Source organism: Mustela erminea, chromosome 6 (genome assembly GCF_009829155.1).
Source record: "Mustela erminea isolate mMusErm1 chromosome 6, mMusErm1.Pri, whole genome shotgun sequence".
Lineage (NCBI taxonomy): Eukaryota > Metazoa > Chordata > Mammalia > Carnivora > Mustelidae > Mustela > Mustela erminea.
Window position 1 is genome coordinate 63,999,731 of NC_045619.1, and position 20,660 is coordinate 64,020,390.

Sequence of the window (20,660 nt, forward strand, 5' to 3'; positions counted from 1 at the left end):
TTGACTGTTACAGGTAATTGTTTACAAATCTTTTCTACCATAGAATAAATTTCTTTTTTTTTTCTTGGGAATCTATTTGAGAGAGAGGGAGAGTGCCTGCATTTGGCAGTGGGTAGAGGAAGAGAATATTCAAGCTCCCTGCTGAGCGTGGAGCCCAACATGGGGCTTAATCCCATGACCCTTGAGATCATGACCTGAGCCAAACCTGAGAGTTGCATGATCAACTAACTGAGCCACCCAGGCGCCTCCGATTTTTTGAAGTTGCTTATTCATCTGTGTGATCCTTACTATGCTTCTTGTGTACTGTATTTGAGTAGTGAATCAATATTGACAGGAATTCTGATGGCTTATTGCTCCTAAGAACAACAGATCTCTGTGACTTTATACCTTATAGATAGGAACTCAGCTTCAGCTCTGTTATTATAGCTCAGATTTCTAGTATAAAAAGTGAATTTTTAGGGCACTTGGGTAACTCAGTTAAGCCTCTGCCTTTGGCTCAGGTTGTGATCCTAGGGTCCTAGGGTCAAGCCCCATGTCAGGCTCTCTGCTCAGCAGGGAACCTGCTTCTCCCTGTCCCTCTGCATGTTCCACCTGCTTGTGCTTTCTCTCTCTGTGTCAAATAAATGGATAAAATCTTTTTAAAAATTGAATTTTTATATTTAATTTTTAGATTTTTTATTTGGAGGGGGTAAGGGGCAGAGGAGGAGAGAGAATCTCAAGCAGGGGCTCAGTCTGACAACCCTGAGGCCGTGACCTGAGCCAAAACCAAGAGTCAGACACTTAACTGATGGAGCCACATAGGCACCCCTAAAAACTGAATTTTTAAATTTAACTTTATATATAACTTCTATTAAATGCTCTATCTCCTTCTTGCTTTTTTGAGTATATATAGTAAATGGGCTAGTTCATAAAGTTTTAAGTCTTCTCTATTATTTTTATAGGAACACTTAGATTCTGACATATTGGTACTTAGAAGTTAACAGAATTGATGTTTTCTTATCCTATTTGGTAGGAAGCGGTAGAAAAATATGAAGAAGTATTACATAACTTAGAATTTGCCAAGGAACTTCAGAAAACCTTTTCTGGACTGAGCCAAGATGTGAGTATGTTTTCTTTGCTTTTTTCTGAAACCACTGTATTGATCTTGAGGAGAATATTAGTGTCCATTAATGATGTTCAGTTATCATCCATCTAATTCCTGCTGATATTTTATTGGGATTGACAATAGCTAATGAAGAATTACTGCTTCCAGATTTCTGGAATCTCAAGAAAACACAAATCGTATCTGAATATGAGATACCATGAATAAAGTATTAGTTCTCTAAATATGTATTCACTGTGGTGTTATGGCAACCATTGAGAAGGGTAATAACAGCTATTTAATGAATACATTTATGAGCAAGATTTTATTTATTTATTTTTAAGCAGTCCTTTTTTATTTTTATTCATTTATTTTTTAGAAAAGTATGAGGGAGAGGAAGGGGCAGAGGAAGAGGGATAATATAAACAGGCTTGAGATCACATGACCTGAGCTGAAGTCAGGAGTTAGACACTTAGCCGACTGAGCCACCCAGTCAGTTCTATGGAAGAGATTTTAGAATATAGGTTTATAAATTTATGTAGCATATGCTTATAGGTTTAGCATTATTTAACATATTAGGAAACACAATTGGTAAACTTTTTCTTGAGACCATGATATCTAATACCAGGAAGATTTGTGGTATTTGTTAAGAGTCTGGTTTCACAGCTTGATATATTCTTTGTGTTGGCAGTTGAAATTTTTATCTCTGACAGATTTAGTTAGTAATTAATATGAAGTAATTAATATGAAGACTTCAGCATTCATTAATGAGGTATTCTAAGCTGCTTTAGAATTGTATTAAAAGGCCCTTCAGAGATCATGTTTTAACAATTAAGGAAATTTTTTTTTGTAAATTCATTTCTGTGGTGGGGAGCATACTTCCTAAGATAGTACTTTCTGTGAATTCCACAGTTACTTAAATATTTGTAGGCTATTTTATTTATTTTGAGAGAGAGACAGAGATAATACGAGCAGGGAGAGAAATAAGCAGATTCCTGGGCTGGATCCCAGGACCCTGAAGTCATGACCTGAACCAAAGTCAGATGCTTAACTGACAGAGCCACCTGGGTGCCTCTGGATATTTTCTTCTTGTGTGGTAAACTAAAATTCTCTTTTTTATTCTCTGGCATCAAAAAACCTCTAACACAAAAAAAGCTAACATAATAATTTCTAGTCTGAAGACATCTACCATCTCAATCCTTGTAATATCCTTGCTTTCTCTGGATGTTTGACTTAACTTTCAGAAGGTAGTGTGTAAATGTGAAGTAGCTGGATACAGAGCCATTACTTTCTGTTTTCTGGATAATTCTGTTAATGCAAGTTTAAGATTGGGGCACATAGGTGGCTCAGTTGAAAAGAGCCTCTTTCTTGATCATAGGGTGGTGAGTTCAAGCCCCACATTGGGGGAGGACCCTACTTAAAAAAAAAGTCTCATTTGGTTAAGTGACTGCCTTTGGCTCAGGTCATGATCCTGGAGTCCTGGGATCCAGTCCAGCATCAGGCTCTCTGTTCAGCAGGGAGTCTGCCTTTCCTTTTGACCCTCCCATTCTCGTGCTCTCTCTCTCGATCTCATTCTCTCTCAAATAAAATCTTAAAAAAAAAAAAAAGATAAAAACAATAGTAAATTTAAAAAAGTCCAAGGTGATACTATGGTGCCAACCATAGTGTATTTTAACTCAAGTTTACTCATTTATCACTTAATTCTAGTACTTTCTGTGAATTCCACAGCTACTTAAATATTTGTAGGCTATTTTAGATCCTACTTTTATTTTTATTTTTATTTCTTAAAGATTTTTATTTATTTATTTGATAGACAGAGATTAGACAGATTGATAGAGAAGCAGGCTCCCCGCTGAGCAGAGACCCGGATGTGGGGCTTGATCCCAGGACCCTGAGACCATGACCTGAGCCAAAGGCAGAGGTTTTAACCCACTGAGTCACTCAGGCACCCCTAAATACTACTTTTAAATCAAGTTTTTTCTTATACATGTATGATTACCCATCCCATGTTAGGTTTATTTAGTTTTGACCCACTTCACTATAAGTAAATATTTCATCTCTTTTCTCTGGTTGGATGTTTGGAAGTTTACTTTTGTAATACTTAAAATTTTCTATTACCTCTCTTTACTTGAAGTTATTTGATAATTTTAGTTTTTTATTCAGGTGTTTATTTTTTCAAAGTATGATGGTTTTTTAAATTTTTAGATTTAAATTTTTAAAAAAACACTTCCCATGTACCAGGTACTTAATGTAAGTTCACTTGATTTTTTTAGCAACCTAGGAAATAGATACATTATAGTGCCATTTTATAGGTAAGAAATGGGATGCTAAGAACAAAAGGAAAAAATCATATTGCCAGTTAATGGTAGAGTGAGGATAGGGCTCTAATTTTTGCTCCTAAGTACCATGTTCTTTATATTAGGATATAGTATCCTTCTATATACATGTTCTTCCACTGCTTGTCTAGAGGTAGTTACCAGTTCACCAGATTATATTGATAACCATTAGGTTATTTTTTTTTCTCATTTATACTGTGGGTTTACTTTCCCTTTAGGTGAGGTGTTAAAGTACATTGGAAATGCCTTAAAGCTGCTTGCCAGTTACCTTCCAGCATAGTAATTTTTGGACTTTCCTTTCTACTAGAGTTTTTCTTCTGATATATCTCTTTTTATGGGAGTCAGTTTTGCAGTGTATAACATTTTCTATCCCTTCCAACTAAATTTGGAAGCCTTTCTTTTCTTCCCAGCTGTATCTGTCTTCATGACATGAGCTCTGTCCATTGGTGGAAATTTATCATTCTAAGAGGAATCAGAAGATAAATTTTATTATTCCATATGATTTGTCAATAGTGGTTTACTTCATGTGATCTTCCTTCTTTACAAATCAGTCCTCAGCTGAAAGAAGAAAAGAAAATGTATCCTGATTTCTTAGTTTCTATAGAAATAAGGAGAAATAGTCTGTTGTCCGTAGTTTCCCGATTAAGGTGTAGGAAACAACATACTTTCTTGGCACTTGATTGATTCAATAAATATTTGAGGTCCTGTCATCTGTCAGGCTCTCTGCTGGGCACTATTGATACATATTGGTAAACAACAGAGATATAGTCCCTGTCATCACAGATCTGAAACCTTTATTTAGATGTATTTAGATACATCTAAATAAAAGGTAACCATTTAATGTAATAGGTACTTTGATAGGGGAAGTTCAGGGTATCCTGAGCCTGTAAGAACATTTACTACAGCCTAGGGAATGGCTAAGAACAGTTCTGAGGTAATCATAGGATATAAACTTGAAGATGCCCTCTGTGTCAGTTGCTTTTCCTTGTACCATCATGAAATTGTCCCAGAAAAATCCCACTGTCTTGGAGAACTAGAATTGCCCCCTCTATTGTCTTTCCTCCTCTCAAGCAGAAATGGGGAGTCCTGTAGTTGTGGTAAATGTTATTGGGGTAAGTCCATATTGAGGTCTTGGAGAAGGCATTTCTGAGCCTTTGCCATCCTGAAAATATCCTAGCCCACATAACCCCAACCAGTCCATTTCTCATTCTCAGAATTTTACCTTTACTTACTGTCTCTTGTCCTTGGTAGTAGCACAAGTTAAATTTATTAAGTGACTTTCATACCCCCTGGAAAGGAATTAATAATGCCATAATGAATCTTTCCCCTGAGGTTTCCTCTCATCTTAATCTGTTAGGATTTATGAACATGTCTTCTGTAGTGTTTTAAATATGATGATATACCAAAGTACTTTAATCTGCATATAGGCAAAATGTTCTTTTAGATTTTTGTTTGTTCTCTTAATCTTCATAACTTGGAAAATATCTAGTATGATAGAAATACTACAATTAGAGGAACAACTGGGGAGAAAAGAACTTCTAGGTTTCTTACTGGAAATAGATGATACTTTTTATTAATTGGTAGTTTATAAATGGGAAGTGACTTCTGGGGCCCATGTGTTATATCAGACTTTAAGGGATTATGGTTCTGAGCTTTAGAGTATAGACTCAGTGCTGCTTAGTCTGCATACATATTTGTTTGATGGAAAATTTATGTTCTGCTAACTGACCGTATGTGTTTGGTTAGCTAAATAATGAAAAATACAGCTCCATCCAGACTGATGAACTATTATGAAAATACCTCAGTTTAACCTAAAAACTATTTGGTATGAATGTTTTAGCGTTATGCTTGTAAGACATTTTATTTCTGTTTGGTTTTCAATTCCTTATGCTTTGGCTAGTCACCTTCAGATTGTTGAAGATTGACCATTTCAGTTGAAATATCTTCCTAGAATGAGAAATTAAAAAAAACCCAAAACTTGAAAACCAAAGCATTTTCTTAAAATCCTAGACCTAAAAAAGGTTTGATATACATAAATAGGGAAAAGTTAAATTTTGGGATTATTGTGCTTATCAGTGATAGGTACTTTGTTTCTTATCATGGTGGTGTCAGAGGTACTAAATACAACCTGGAGTTTGGAGATGTTTGGACATTCTCAGCTCTGGTTACCCGAGACATACCAACTTAATACTCTGTCCCTTCCTCAACTGAAAAGGAAAGGGGTTAAATGAACCTGCATTTTCACTGTGTGTGTGTGTGTGTGTGTGTGTATGCCATTTATTATCTGGTCTCAACCCTTTGGAATTAGACTTTTGTGGACTGTGAACTACTAATATGGGGTGGTAGAGAGTTGTCAACTTTAATGAGCATTTTGTTTTAACAGCTACTTAAAGCTCAGAAGAAGGCCCAGAGAAGGGAGCACATGCTAAAGCTTGAGGCTGAGAAGAAAAAACTTCGTACTATACTTCAAGTTCAGTATGTATTACAGAACCTGACACAGGAACATGTACAGAAGGATTTCAAAGGGGGCTTGAATGGTGCAGTGTATTTGCCTTTAAAAGAACTTGACTACCTCATTAAATTTTCAAAACTGACCTGCCCTGAAAGAAATGAAAGTCTGAGGTAAGCTAATGAAAATATTTTCCTAAAAGAAAACATACTATATTTTAGCCTATTTTAAAATTTTTTATATTTATAGTATTTATACATATATATGCATACAGATAATTACATGTTTGTATTATAGTATATATGTATAGAGAGATTGAGAGAGAGAAATTAAGGAAATATTCATTTCATTTACCCTGGGAAACACTGGCTGGACCAGACTGTGACAGGGTTGATATTGATAGGCTAGAAGGAAACTCAGTTTGAATGATCTCACTAACATGCTTGTTCAGTTGTAACTTTGATTTAAAAAATGATACAAGTTTGCCTCTGTACAAGTATTAATTAGAAGACTGATTATGTGTTATACTTAAAGTTTTTTTTTTTTTGTTTTTTGTTTTTTTTGTTTTTTGTAATTATCTCGGGCTCTTGTATTACCTGAGAGTCTTTGCCTTCTTACTACTGCTGTACTTAAGTGGAGGTAAATGGAATTTAACTTGGCCAGTATCATTAAACTTTCAAAGTGAGAATTATTTGGTGGTTGTCTTATGCTGTGAATAAGTACCGAGAAACAAATCTGATAATTTAAGAGACAAAGTCAGCAAATTGAGGCTACCCAATTTTTCCCCCTATAGTTATCCATTTGCTGTTTTCTGGTTTGATGGAGGAAATCAGCTAATGAATAGATCTCTGTGCTTCTGCTTTGTTAGATACAGGTCCTTCCTGTGTTGTGTCTTCTGGCCATGCTAAAGCACAGTCAGATTTCAGTTGTTACTGGAAATCAGTCCTGTATTGGGGGGAAAAACTCAATAAAACTTAATTTTAACCTATATATAACCATATATATATATATATATATATATATATATATATATATTTATTTATTTATTTATTTATTTCCATTCTGATCGTCTAGTCCATCATCTTTATCTATTTGGTTGTTTTCTTCTCTTCACTTTAATGGATTTAGGGAGTGTGGCTTACTTTAATATGTGTAAGTGAAATATAATTTGGAAAATAAACTGCTGTCTTTATTATTTATTTATTTTTTTAAAGATTTTATTTACTTATTTGACAGAGATCACAAGTAGGCAGAGAGACAGGCAGAGAGGGAAAGGGGGAAGCAGGCTCCCTGCTGAGCAGAGAGCCTGTTGCAGGGATCGATCCCAGGACCCTGAGATCATGACCTGAGCTCAAAACAGAGGCTTTAACCCACTGAGCCACCAAGGTGCCCCTAAACTGCTGTCTTTAAAGTCAAATATAGCTCTTAGTATTGCCATTCCACTGTTCTTTCATCTAGGATGTATGGTTGATAATTAATGACACTGCACTGACAACCTTAGAAACTCTGCTTTGTCTATTTCTTAATAGTTCTATTTGGTAAAATATTTTGTTTTAAGGGAAAATGTTTACATCTGAAATCCCTCATTGGGTATTTAGTCATCTTCTATAAAATTTGAACTTTTTCATTTTGAGAGAGTAAAAAGACAAAATTAACATTGAATGTCTTGACTGTTGATGGAGCTATACTGTATAAATTGTATTGCTCCATATATATGTGTATATATATATGTATGTATCTTTAAAGCTACTTTTGTGCTTCTGCTGCTTTTCCTTGTCAGTGTTGAAGACCAGATGGAGCAGTCATCCTTGTACTTTTGGGACCTTTTGGAAGGTAGTGAGAAAGCAGTGGTAGGAACGACATGTGAGTTTTCTCTTCTCTGGACTTACGCAGTAAATACTAGACTTTGTTTCGAAGTTTAGGGCTGTTTTGTTGTTTGTTTTGATATTGAGGGCTGAAACTGTCAGTCCATTAGAATTTACATGTCAGGCAATACTTCCTTCATTTGGAGAATGATCTCTGTTTAGTTCTTTTAAAAGCAGCTATTGTGTAATTACACTCACTAGAATGGAATCTAGAGTTTTGAAGTGGCAAGTCACTATGATTTGGGAACAAGAGCTAAGGACTCATACTGGCTTAACCATTTTGAGGTTCAGTTCTTTGCATGGTAGTACCTTTTCTGTTTAGGAATCTTAAATCCACACATTGTTAATGGTAAGGCTTATCTACCAGATCTAAGAAAATATAAATGGTATGGGTACATGGTATATTGAAACATTGTTGTCTATCGATCTGGAAATGATCTAGAGAGAAAGAGTCCTTTTGGCTTCCTAATAGACTTTGGCCAAATGACTAAGTACAAATAGACATGAAGTACATAGGTTTGTTTGTTTGTTTGTTTGTTTTTTTAAAGATTTTATTTATTTGACAGAGAGAGAGACAGAGAGAGAGGGAACACAAGCAGGGAGAGTGGGGAGGGAGAAACTGGCTTCCTGCTGCGCAGAGAGCCCGATGCTAGGCTCCATCCCAGCTGGGATCATGACCTGAGCTGAGGGCAGACACTTAATGTCTGAGCCACCTGGGCACCCCGAAATACATAGTTTTGTGTAATAGCTTAGGATAATGAAAATGCTAGAAGTGAGTAAAAATTTTTGTTACTAGTGATTGCTTCCTTTTAAAAAATATCTAAGTATGCAGTATAACTATTCAAAATTCCCAAGTCCTTCCAAGTTTAAATCATAGAAATTTTTTTCTTGGTTACAGTGCAAAATGATATGAATAACTTTGGGAGACATAGTTTGGTGGTTTCTTATAAAATGCTTACTATGTGACCAAGCAGTTACACTCATAGTACCCAAGAGAATTGTAAACGTACATTCACATAAGTACTTGTACATGAATGTTCGTATCAGCTTTATTAATGATAGCGCCAGACTGAATACAGCCTAGATGTACATCAGTTGATAACTGATAAACAAAATATGGTATGTCCATACAGTAGAATGTGCTCAGTAATAAAGGAATGAAAGGTTGATACATGCAACAACATGGATGTGAATCTCAGTAATTATGCTGAGTGAAAGAAGCCAAACCAAAAAATGAGTACATAGTGAATGATTCCATTTATATGGAATTCTAGAAAGGATATAACCAGAATGATAGCAGGTCTGTGGTTCCCCAGGGTGTGGGTGGAGGGGATTGATATAAAAGGGGCAAGAGGGAACTTTTGAATTGATGAAAATGTTTTATATCCTGGTTCTGGTGAGAGTAACGTCCTATGTTGTATCTGTTAAAACTGTACACTTAAAATGCTTGAACCCATTTCAAATGGTGAAATGGAGGCCCAGAGAAACTTAAGTGACTTGCTGAACTTTGAAATTCTGATCTTTAAAATTTATTTTGGTTCAGCATAAAACAAAGATGTACTGCATATTTACTCTTCATGGTACTGACCAGTTCTTTGAATTCCCCCTATGTAGGATATTATGGCATACTGTAACTAGGATAAAATTATATTAGGATTTCTGTCCAAATAATTTTCATGAACTGTTAGGTTATGTGATAACTAAGTCTTAATCACTCTTTCTTAGACAAACACATGAAAGATCTGCTGTCTAAATTGCTGAACTCAGGCTATTTTGAGAGTATCCCAGTCCCAAAAAATGCTAAGGAAAAAGAAGTATCATTGGAGGAAGAAATGCTAATAAAATCAGAGAAGAAAAAACAGTTATTGAAAACTGAATCTGTCAAAGAGTCAGGTTTGTTGTGATCTCAGAAATTCTTTAAAGTGGTTGCATTTTTTAATACTTAGCACAAAATGAGTCAAATCATTGTAAAAAGATTGCCTTATTTTGATTTGTCAATTTCTTATGCATGGAAATACCTACTTACAGCAGGATAAATTTAGGTTTAGAATATGTTTATAGGCTTTATTACCATATTTACAGATTGAACCTTAGCAGAAACATAAGGTTATTCTTTGTTATAAGAGAATATACTGTTCAAATGAGGCCTTTATGGAATTTGAATGGACTTCTTTATTAAACTGTTAGTAAGATAATTCAATTTAAAATTGTGTAAAATGCTCATAGTAGAATCCAGAATGGTAGTAGAATGAGAACAGAAATAAAGTTAACAGATTTGGAAAAAAAGTGCCAAAGTCAGTGAAGGGAATAAACTTTTCAAAATTCCACTTTTCTGGGGGGAAGAGATACTTTGAATCAGTGTCACTTTTGTACTTGTTTGTTGGGACTCAGTTTATTTAGAAAATTCCAATTCTGTGTAGGTAGTCCAGGGCAGGTTTCCAGTAGCCTCTACTAGCATGGTTCACATTATTTCTCATGTTTATTTTCTCTTAGTTCTTAACACTAAGTCTGATGCTTTAGTGTCTCCATTCCCTTACCACCTTCTATCCTTAAACTGGCTTTTAGGAGGCCTTTAAGGGCCCTTATGAGATGACTAATTTTTACCCCATGGCTTGGAGCTATAGTCTCAACTTGAAAGGAGTTGTATTTGTGCATAAGAAATGATAGCCTTATTTTCTTTCTTTCTTTCTTTTTTTTGATAGTCTTACTTTCAATAAAAAATCAGTTTATAGCTGGAACTTGACTTTAGAAAATTGGCATTTAAGGAGAGTCACTAGCTTCAGCTAGCTTCAGACCACATGCTTTTGACCAACAAGCAAGAGTGGGGAGTACTCATGCTGTGAATATATTTCATTGTACTATCCTTTTCCTTTTACTCTTCTGAAATATGTCACTAGAATGATTATAGTTGTAATCAGCCTAAAAACATTTGGTTTATTTAGTACTCAAGGGAGTATTATCTTTCCAGAGTCTCTTATGGAACTTGCACAGCCAGAGATACAACCCCAGGAGGTAAGTTTCTGAAAGGTAATTTGCTGATTTTGGTTTTTGAGACTTTTGTATAGTGTGTTTGGGAGCTGAGGCTCTGACACTAGATTTCTTAAGCTTGAATACCAGCTTGCAGCTTACTTAGCTTAGTGACTTTGGGTAAGATATTAAGCCCAGCTGTGTCTGTTGTCCTCTTATGTAAAATGAGGATACTAATAATGTCTGCTTCATGTTACTGTGAGGATTAAAGGAGTTCAGTTCTAAATTGCTTAGAATTTGGCCTGGTGCACAGTAACTGCTCAAGTTTTAGCTGCTGTGCTTGGCCCTTGTGTTAGAATTTAAAGAAGGATTTTGCATTTGTCAGAATTTACTCACATTGGTAATTGAATATTTGTTCTCTTTCTGAAGTGACATTAAAATTTTTGGAAGCTGAAAAGAATGGAAGAGTCAGAGTCAAAGTACAATTGAGATGTAAAAGAAATAAAAGGCTGGTAATTTAGGAAACGTAACACTTAAGGTTAAATAGTGTAAATGTGTATAATTGAACTATCCTCTGCCTTAACATTTTAGGGAGTCAGATAGGTAGAGTAGTCTAAGGTTGGCAGAGGCAGAACAACCTTGGTAAAAGAGCCTGAATCAAGCAAACTTGGCACTGTGGTGTATATAGTTCTTACTAGTTTTAGGTGAGTCAGGTACAGATTGCTACTTTTGAAGTATTGAAGGTGGTATTTCTGTTAATTGAGAGAAAAGGAATGGACAAAAAAGTAGGATGGTCTTTTCAAGTATGATAGGGACGGAAATTTCCCATTAGCATAGTGACTCAGACCAGTGGACATAGGAATACTAACAGAATTCAGTGTTCCCCTCAAGGTCTTTTACAAATTTTGTGACTCAAGCACGTTTTTTTCTCTGCTAGTTTCTTAACAGACGCTACATGACAGAAGTAGATTATTCAAGCAAACAAGATGAAGAGCAATCCTGGGAAGCAGATTATGCTAGAAAACCAAATCTCCCCAAATGTTGGGATATGCTTACTGAACCAGATGGTCAGGAAAAGAAACAGGAATCCTTCAAATCCTGGGAGCCTTCTGTTAAGCACCAGGAGGTATCAAAGCCTGCAGTTTCCGTAGAACAGAGGAAACAAGATCCAAAACTCAGGTCCACTCTGCAGGAAGAGCAGAAGAAGCAGGATGTCTCCAAACCTAAGCCAGCTCCTAGCCAGTGGAAGCAAGAAGCTCCTAAATCCAAAACAGGATATATTCAAGAAGAACAGAAGAAGCAGGAGACACCAAAGCCTTGGCCGGTTCAGCTGCAGAAAGAACAGGATCCAAAGAAGCAATCTCCAAAGTCGTGGACACCTTCTGTGCAGAATGACCAGGACATCACCAAGTCATGGACCACTACCGTGTGTGAAGACCAGGATTCAAGGCAGCCAGAGACTTCAAAATCCTGGGAAAACAATGTTGAGAGTCAAAAACACCCCCTAACACCGCAATCACAGATTTCTCCAAAGTCCTGGGGGGTAGCTTCAGCAAGCCTCATACCAAATGACCAGCTCCTGCCCAGGAAGTTTAATACAGAACCCAAAGATGTGAGTTTGTTCTTATCAGTCTGCTTTGGTCAATGTAGGCATAAATAAAAACTTGTAATACTTTTTTAGTCCTCTTAAAAACATTTTATGAGACCCATGTTAAGTATATAAATTATTTCACTTAATTCTTTAATGTGTAGTTTATTGTTTTCCCTAGAAAATTGGAAGTAGACCTAGTTTGTGTTTTGAGCCTAACCTGAGATGAAATTTCCACAGTTAGAACATACTGTTTGAATGCCCTAATTTTAATGACATGGTATGACATAAAAATAGTGGATGGTTTGGATAAGATCATAATACAAACAAGTCAGAAAAATAAAAACATGCCATAGAATGAGGGGCTTTTTTTTTTTTTTTAAACTATATTTCACTCATTATCTTCGGCCTGGCACACAGATGACGTCTGACAGAGTTATACTTTTCTGTATTTTCTTGTTACTCTTTCACTCATTTGCAGTCCTTCAGATTAGTCCGTATTCTTCGGTGGTTTTGTGGTTGTCGACATTCCAGAAGGTGGGGTAGGATCTGAATTAGTTTTGTTTCTGTTTTGAAATGAGAATTTTCTGGAGATGGAAACTATAGATTTTAGTATTCTGTAACTAGATTTTGGAGTATGAGGTTTAGTTCAAATATAAGACCTTATTCAATTAATGATAAATAACCCATTTCAGGAAGATAAGACTTAAAACGAATAATCCTTGGATGCGCTGCTATTTAGTTTATTAAATTACAAGGTCTTTACTCCTATTGAAATGTAAAGTTTCAAGCTTGCTTGCTAAGAAATGTGAACTTCTCATCTTCCCAGTGTTTTCCGTCTCTGGTCTCTTTCTCATAATGTTCCCTGCACTTCCATGTCGCTTTACCCAGAGGCTTTCTGATAAATCTTTGGTCTTCTAACAGTAGGAAAAACATTTATGTGGAGAAATCAAAGCATTGAATTTTATAAATAAATTGTCCCTACCTTATGGCAAGAGAATTTTAGTGTTGTCTCCTTTTGCTTGCCTTTCTTCTTCTTTTCTTCAAATGCTAGTATCAATTTTAATTTCTTTCTGACCCTGTAGAAGATTGATAGTCTTGCTTCATCAACCAGATATCACACAACAGTAATTGTGATATGATAACTATTTTGAGAAACTTATTTTAGATACCAATTTAGTATTTTAGTAAAGCTGTTATAAAAAACCTAATATAGGGGCACCTGGGTAGCTCAGAGGGTTAAGCCTCTGCCTTCGGCTCAGGTCATGATCTCAGGGTCCTGGGATCGAGCCCTGCAGTGGGCTCTGTGCTCAGCAGGGAGCCTGCTTCCCCTTCTCTCTGCCTGCCTCCCTTGTGATCTCTCTCTTTCTGTCAAATAAATAAATAAAATCTTAAAAAAAAATTAAAAAACCTAATTTAAAATTCCATTAGGTATTACAGTGCTGAGCCTTTACATACCAGAATATTATGCTATTTGTTGAGTAATATTTAAAATCAGTGCTTTGTTGGAAAGGCTGAAACTCATTTAATTTGCTTTTAATGGTACAGACGGCATTATATTGAAGTTGCAGGGCCTTTCAGTGACTGAGAGGACACTTTTCTGTACAGTATACCGTTTCTCTGTCTTGCAATCTCAGCTGTCTAGAACATGAATAAGTACAGTTAAGGGCAAAATAGAGTTCCAGGTCAAGAGACTAGATAGATAATGTGAAATTAATCACTAAAGCTTGTACTTTCCTCCTAAGAGGATCTCTTCACTTAGGGTCTCTTAACTCTTACGACGATTTGGACAGGCTTAGCTGTGTGACTTCCTGGTGAATTAGAAGGTGAAGAGCTGGTCTGGTAGGGGGAGGCACACTGGCAGCTGTAGGAAGTTAACTATACAAGCATTAGGTCTAATTCAGGGTATACAGCATTGTAAGTGATTTAGTGTAAAGGCTAGCCTCTTTATAAACATAAGTAGCCCCCAAAGTATACTTACTTGGTAACAAAATTTAATAGCATATTTCCTCAATTTTAGGGTGTATATATATTTTTATACCTTAATTTTTCTGAAATCAGATGTTTAACAATGGGGTACATCTATATTTAACGTGGTAGTAATTTTTTCCTCTGGGAAAGAATCATTTATGTGTCTTCTTGGTGGCATTTTAAAAGGACATAAGCTTATTATCTACAATGAAAAAATTTTGGCAAGGAAGTTCTGTTATTTTCGGTCTTCCCTTTAAAAAAAGGGTGTTTTAGAAATATTGCCATTAAAGGTGTTCTGAAGAGGAAAAAGTGTTTAAAGTTGGGTTTAATTATTTAGAAAATGCATTTATGTGGAAATTCTTCATCTAAGATAAATCCGATAAATGGATTTTGCTGTGTGTCTTGATTTCATTAAGACACAGCGATAGCTAGCTGAGTTTACTGAATTAGTATGTTGGATGTGAATTTCACTCTTACACATTATGGATTTATTTTGTAGGTGCCTAAGCCTATGCATCAGCCTGTAGGTTCTTCCTCGACCCTTCCAAAGGATCCAGTATTGAGGAAAGAAAAACTGCAGGATTTGATGACCCAGATTCAAGGAACTTGTAACTTTATGCAAGTATGAGTCATTCTTAAATGAATCTTGAATGATATTCCTGGGGCTACTAGTGTCTGATCTCAAGCATTACAATGAAGTTGTTAAGAGCATAGATTTTGGTGTTCAGAATATGGGTGAATCCTAGGAAGCTCTGCTGCTTCCTAGCTTACACAGTTCAGGAAGGCTATTTCACTGTTTCAGTGTCTTTTGAAAAATGAGTTCTTATTCCTAAATTTATTGTGAGTAATGAACTAAACATTTAAAAAGTATAAGTGCTTAAATAATTTCTGCTGTAGATCATTGGTAATTTCCACTCAGACCTGCTCTGCTTGGTATCTGGTAGGTGCTGTTGTGTGTAGAAAATCCCAAGACATTTATCGCCTTCAAGAAGTTGTTATTCCAGTTGTAGAAGATTGTAGTGTTATGGCAGTAGTTAGGTGCTAAATTGTGTTATACTGAATCTTACAGAGTTTCAGAATAGTATGGTAATTACTGAGGGAAGAAGTAGACAATAAGATATTTTTGTGTAGTAAAAAGATCCTGAATTCTGGAAGTAGAGCTGTGTTTAATCTCAGTTCTGCTATTTACTAGTTTTAAAATCTGTGGCAAGGTATTTAGCCTATAACCCTCTACTTGTAAAATGAGGGAATTCCTTACTTACTTAGGTTATGTGAAGATAAAGGAAAAAACTAAGGTGATTACTACAAGTGTAGCTTAAGTATTCAAAATGTTGGAAACATTCCTGGGAGAACCAAGATAGGCAGATGGGAGAAGAGAATGGTTTCTCATTAGGAAAGGTTTAATAACTGCATGAGTTAGTTTAGTGGTTGAGATAAGATAATTAAACCCTCCTTGGTTGGGCATAATAAAAGTGAGGTTATAGGATTAATGCTTATGTTTAAGAACTCAGGTCAAGTGGGGTTTTTTGTTTTCGTCCGTCCGTCCCCCCACCCACCCCCGACAAGGTAAGCCTTGGAATTACTTGACATAATTTTAAGGTTTGACAGTTACTTTAGATTTTAAACTCTCTTTTTCCTCTTAATGAAGACTAGGTTATTAACATTTTGTGGTAGTTAGTAGCTAGATTCTTTTTTTTTTTTTAAAGATTTTATTTATTTATTTGACAGAGAGAGAAATCACAAGTAGGAGGAGAGTCAGGCAGAGAGAGAGAGAGAAGCAGGCTCCCGCTGAGCAAAGAGCCCGATGCGGGGCTCGATCCCAGGACACTGAGATCATGACCTGAGCCGAAGGCAGCGGCTTAATCCACTGAGCCACCCAGGCGCCCCAGTAGCTAGATTCTTTATAGCTAATAGCTATGGATGACATCATGAATAATTTAATGGTATTAGCTTTTTTTTTTTTGGTTATTAACTTTTTTTTTTTTTTTTTAATTTATTTGGCAGACAGAGATCACAAGTAGGCAGAGAGGCAGGCAGAGAGAGAGAGGGGAGGAAGCAGGCTCCCTGGTAAGCAGAGAGCCCAATGTGGGGCTCGATCCCAAGACCCTGGGATCATGCCCTTAGCTGAAGGCAGAGGCTTTAAGCCACTGAGCCACCCAGGCACCCCTTGGTATTAGCTTTTAAATGAATAATTGTTTCTAGTTATGGTTTAAAATCTTGTCTTTAGGAATCTATTCTGGATTTTGACAAACCTTCAAGTGCAATTCCATCATCACAGCCGCCTTCAACTACTCCAGGTAGCCCCGTAGGTATGTACTCTTCCTAATACTCGGAATAAACATGCATAGGTTTAATAGTTGTTTTCTTTTACAAATAATTTTATAAGCGTTAGACTATGTGTGCTAATTTATTCTAAATGTATCTAGATATCATCAGTTATGTAAGGGTAAATTACCATTAAGACATTAGTATACTCATCTGATCTGTTTACATTTCATTTTATTTATTTATCTTTTAGAATACTTTTTTTTTTTTAAAGATGTATTTATTTGTAAGAGAGAGAGAGAACATGAACAGGTGGGAGAGGCAGGAAGAGGGGGAAGCAGGCTCCCTGCTGATCAAGGAGCCTGATGCGGGACTTGATTCCAGGACTCTGGAACGCAGGTGTCCCTCTGTTTGCATTTTAGGGAAAGTCTCCAGATGTTTGAATGGAGATGTGCAATGGCTGTTTTTGCAGTATGTTTTTCTGAAGTGACTGGAGTCCTTTCCACTCTGTAAATCTAGTGTGGAAAGTTTTCAGTTCTCATTATGAGTGAAATTACCTCACATTTGGTACACTGACTAATGATGCAGCTTAGAATCGAATCTGATGTGTTGTACAAACTTTAGACTTCTTGCTCTACACTCATTTATCTCAGGGGAGGAATGAGGTATTTAAAGCCATAGTCCAGTTTGTAGTGAGGAGCAGACACCAACTAGAAGATTAGTATAGTAATTCATGGGTGAAGTAAGGAGAGTAGAGAGTAATTAACAAAAGTGATGGACATTAACAAGAAGAAACTAAACCAAAACTGTATAATTGAAAATTATATTAATATACATGATCAAAGAGAAAAAAATCTCAAAGATCTATGATTCAGCTAAGACTTATTTTGAAACTTGGAACTGGACTGTAAGTAGTTGATTTCTATTCATGATAGCTCAGATTTTATCTTCCAGATTACTATTACTAGTTATTTTTTAGAGTAATAGTTCTTTTGGGAGACTTGGAATGCTGCTTTTGCCCCTCTAATCTTAAGGCATCATTATATATTATAGAAGGGACTGATCACTGATCCTCAGAGTATCACTGATCCTCTGACTTTTTAAAACTCTTAATAGAAAATTCATGGTGAATTTGGGATCTAGTTCTTCCATCACTGCTTTTTTGGTAAAGTGATAACTTTTGTTTCCACTCAGTTGATATGCATAAACTTTTCTCCTCAGTGGTTTACTGTTGATTTCATTCTTCACAGCATCTACAGAACAAAATCTATCCAGTCAAAGTGATTTTCTTCAAGAGCCGTTACAGGTAACTTCTCTAGAGTAATCTTTTTTGGCTATTCAGGGAAGAAACTCTTGGTAGGATAAGAATGATTAGACTTGCTGTTTTCTAATATACTTTACTAAATTATTGAAAATAATGTTCTAGGGATATCTAGTTTTTTAGATTAAGTACAGCTAGTCCTCGAAAGGTTACCTAACGACCATGGGGAAGAAGATATCTGTTAGAAAAGAGAAGGCTAGCTGATTCTAGTAAGGAAAAAGCAAGTCTGAAGAATACAGAGGTTCTCTGTTTGGGAATCTTCCTCTGCCATTGAGCTCCCTAAGTCACTTGGTATAGCAGCTTGTAAAGGGACTAACGAAAGTTACTCATTTTGATTAACCCATGGTTAGCTAATCTCCCACCTCCCTCCATACATACGAGTTAACCTGAGGGACCAGATCTTTGAGATCCCTGATGCCACATTGCATTTCCATCATTAGTGAGTTTGAGGTTTGCTGCTTTTCTGCTTATTACTTAAAAAAAAAAAAAAGAAAAAGAAAAAAAAGAAAGAAAAACAAAAAGAAAACCAAACAAACTTCTCATGATCTGTCTGAAAACCTTATGGCAATTTTCTTAACAGTAACAGCTCTGACAGGTTAAATATTTTGACCAGATGGCTCAACAGTTGTTGCCTTCCTGTCCAAAAACTTCTGAGTAAATACCATTTGTTTACACTGGTTTATATTTAGTTTGATAAGGTGTGGCTCAGCTTTCAAAATGCATTTGTTGAGTTGAGTCCCTCACCCCACTGATTTCTTTGAGTGTTCCATTTTATCTTGTTTTAGCTGTTAGGTTCTACACGAGGCTTTCATTTGACAAGGTAAATTTTTTTGAAAAGCCACTGGTCTTGTTTAGCAGTTCTCAGGGGCAGGTCTCTGGGTGGCTATATCAGAAGCCCTTGATCGCTTCTGTTTCTAGGTATCACCTTAGACCTGTCAGATCAGAATTTCCAGGGGTGTATTTAGTCATCTGTATTGGTAATAGGCTTCCTGGGTGAATCTGCACATCCATTTTTTTTTTTTTTTAAAGATTATTTATTTATTTATTTCACAGAGAGAGCGAGCGAGAGAGATCACACGTAGGCGGAGAGGCAGGCAGAGAGAGAGGAGGAAGCAGGCTCCTCACTGAGCAGAGAGCCCGATGTGGGGCTCAATCCCAGGACCCCGAGATCATTACCTGAGTCGAAGGCAGAGGCTTTAACCCACTGAGATACCCAGGTGCCCCTGCACATCCATTTTTTTTGGGAACCACTGGTCTCCAGGTCACATTTACTCACTAACCTAAAACTACCTTCAGCTGGTCTGCTTAACAATAATTTGTAAGCAAGAACTACTACTTTTTTTTAAAGTTTTTAAAATTTATTTGACACAGAGATAGAGAGTACAGGCAGAGCAGCAGGCAGAGGAAGAGGGCGAAGCAGGCTTCCCGCTGAGCAGGGAGCCCAATGTGGGGCTCGATCCCAGGACCCCGAGATCATGACCCAAACTGAAGGCAGCCACTTAACAGACTGAGCCACCAAGGTGCCCTGAACTACCATAACTTCTGAATAGTACTGATGTGAAGAATGTGTCTCTGTTTTGTTGTTAAGTGAATCTTTTAACTAAAATTGAACAGCTTAAGTATCAAGTGCCTGGAGTTGCCTTAACAACTCTCTCGGGCAAGAGAGAGTTATGTCCCCACAATAGCCAGGCCCAATTCTTGTTACTTTAATGAGAGGGCCAGAAGAAAGACCTAATTTTAGAAACACTATAGCCTCATAATAATTCTGATATTTTAGTCAGATCTAAATTATTCTTATTTATTTAGGTATATAAAGTGTTCAAAGGATTTAAAAATGATTTTTCTTAAGACCTTTTTAAAGTTGGTCTCCATTTCCTTCCCAGGAAGTGGCTTTTCTGGTGACCACCTCTAGAAGGTCACTGATACATAACTGCTCCAGATATTTGATAGACATTCATTAGTTTCCAGTGTACCCATTATGTTACTTGGGCTTCTGAGAGTCACATCTCAAAGCATTTAGATAAAAGGAGTAGATTCATTGATACTTCAGACTGCAATTGCTAGATTTTTATAGATCTCTCTGTGTTATGTTCTATTATCTTTGTGCCATGAATTCTTTTCTAGCCACTTCAGGTTTTTTTTTTTAAAGATTTTTATTTATTTATTTGACAGGCAGAGGTCACAAGTAGGTAGAGAGGCAGGCAGAGAGAGAGGAGGAAGCAGGCTCCCTGCTGAGCAGAGAGCCCTCCATTCCAGGACACTGGGATCATGACCTGTGCTGAAGGCAGAAGCTTTAACCTGAGCCATCCAGGCGCCCCTCACTTCAGGTTTTTATTGGTGATAGTTGTCAAAACCTTAGTTCTGCTGTGCTCTCAATTTTTGTTTTATAAATATTAGCTTTAATTTTTGTTTCACAAATATTTAATTTTTAATAATAGCTTTAATTTTTTGTTAGAATTTTGATGCCACTGTGCTTTATGTATCCTTTCTATTTGTACTTCTACCTATCTCTTTAAGACATTGGGAGCACTGAGTGAAAGCATGGTTAGTAAGATCCCTGGCAGAGCGGTGCCTGGAGTGTTGCATGTACGCTGAGCTGCTTCTGGTGAACTGCTGTTGAGTGCCAGATGGAAAATATGGCCTAGGTTTCCAGGGCCAAGAATCTTGACCAGTGAGGATGGGATTAGATGTGTAACTTTGGTGACCAGCCCTGGAAAGACAATTTAGCTAACTTCTTGAGTTTAACTCTTAGCTCTAACAGTTAATTTTCGTGTGATCTTGGGTAAATTACCTAACCTTTCTTTGCCTCTTCCTTTT

The 20,660-nt window shown here is 36.5% G+C and overlaps 1 protein-coding gene across 18 annotated transcripts in view; it reads left to right on the top strand.

The window, feature by feature from the left end:
- The window catches only part of CAPRIN2 (caprin family member 2), a 48,416-nt gene that overhangs the window by 14,915 nt on the left and 12,841 nt on the right, over positions 1–20,660 (top strand). For 17 of the 18 annotated variants that reach the window (XM_032347537.1, XM_032347538.1, XM_032347528.1 and 14 more), the window contains 9 exons: positions 1,013–1,099; positions 5,801–6,039; positions 7,647–7,729; positions 9,457–9,624; positions 10,700–10,743; positions 11,636–12,310; positions 14,757–14,879; positions 16,485–16,566; positions 17,773–17,828. In XM_032347537.1, the coding sequence (XP_032203428.1) occupies positions 1,013–1,099; positions 5,801–6,039; positions 7,647–7,729; positions 9,457–9,624; positions 10,700–10,743; positions 11,636–12,310; positions 14,757–14,879; positions 16,485–16,566; positions 17,773–17,828 (1,557 nt within the window). The remainder of the gene's footprint in view (positions 1–1,012; positions 1,100–5,800; positions 6,040–7,646; positions 7,730–9,456; positions 9,625–10,699; positions 10,744–11,635; positions 12,311–14,756; positions 14,880–16,484; positions 16,567–17,772; positions 17,829–20,660) is intronic. The other variant, XM_032347524.1, reaches the window with a different exon arrangement.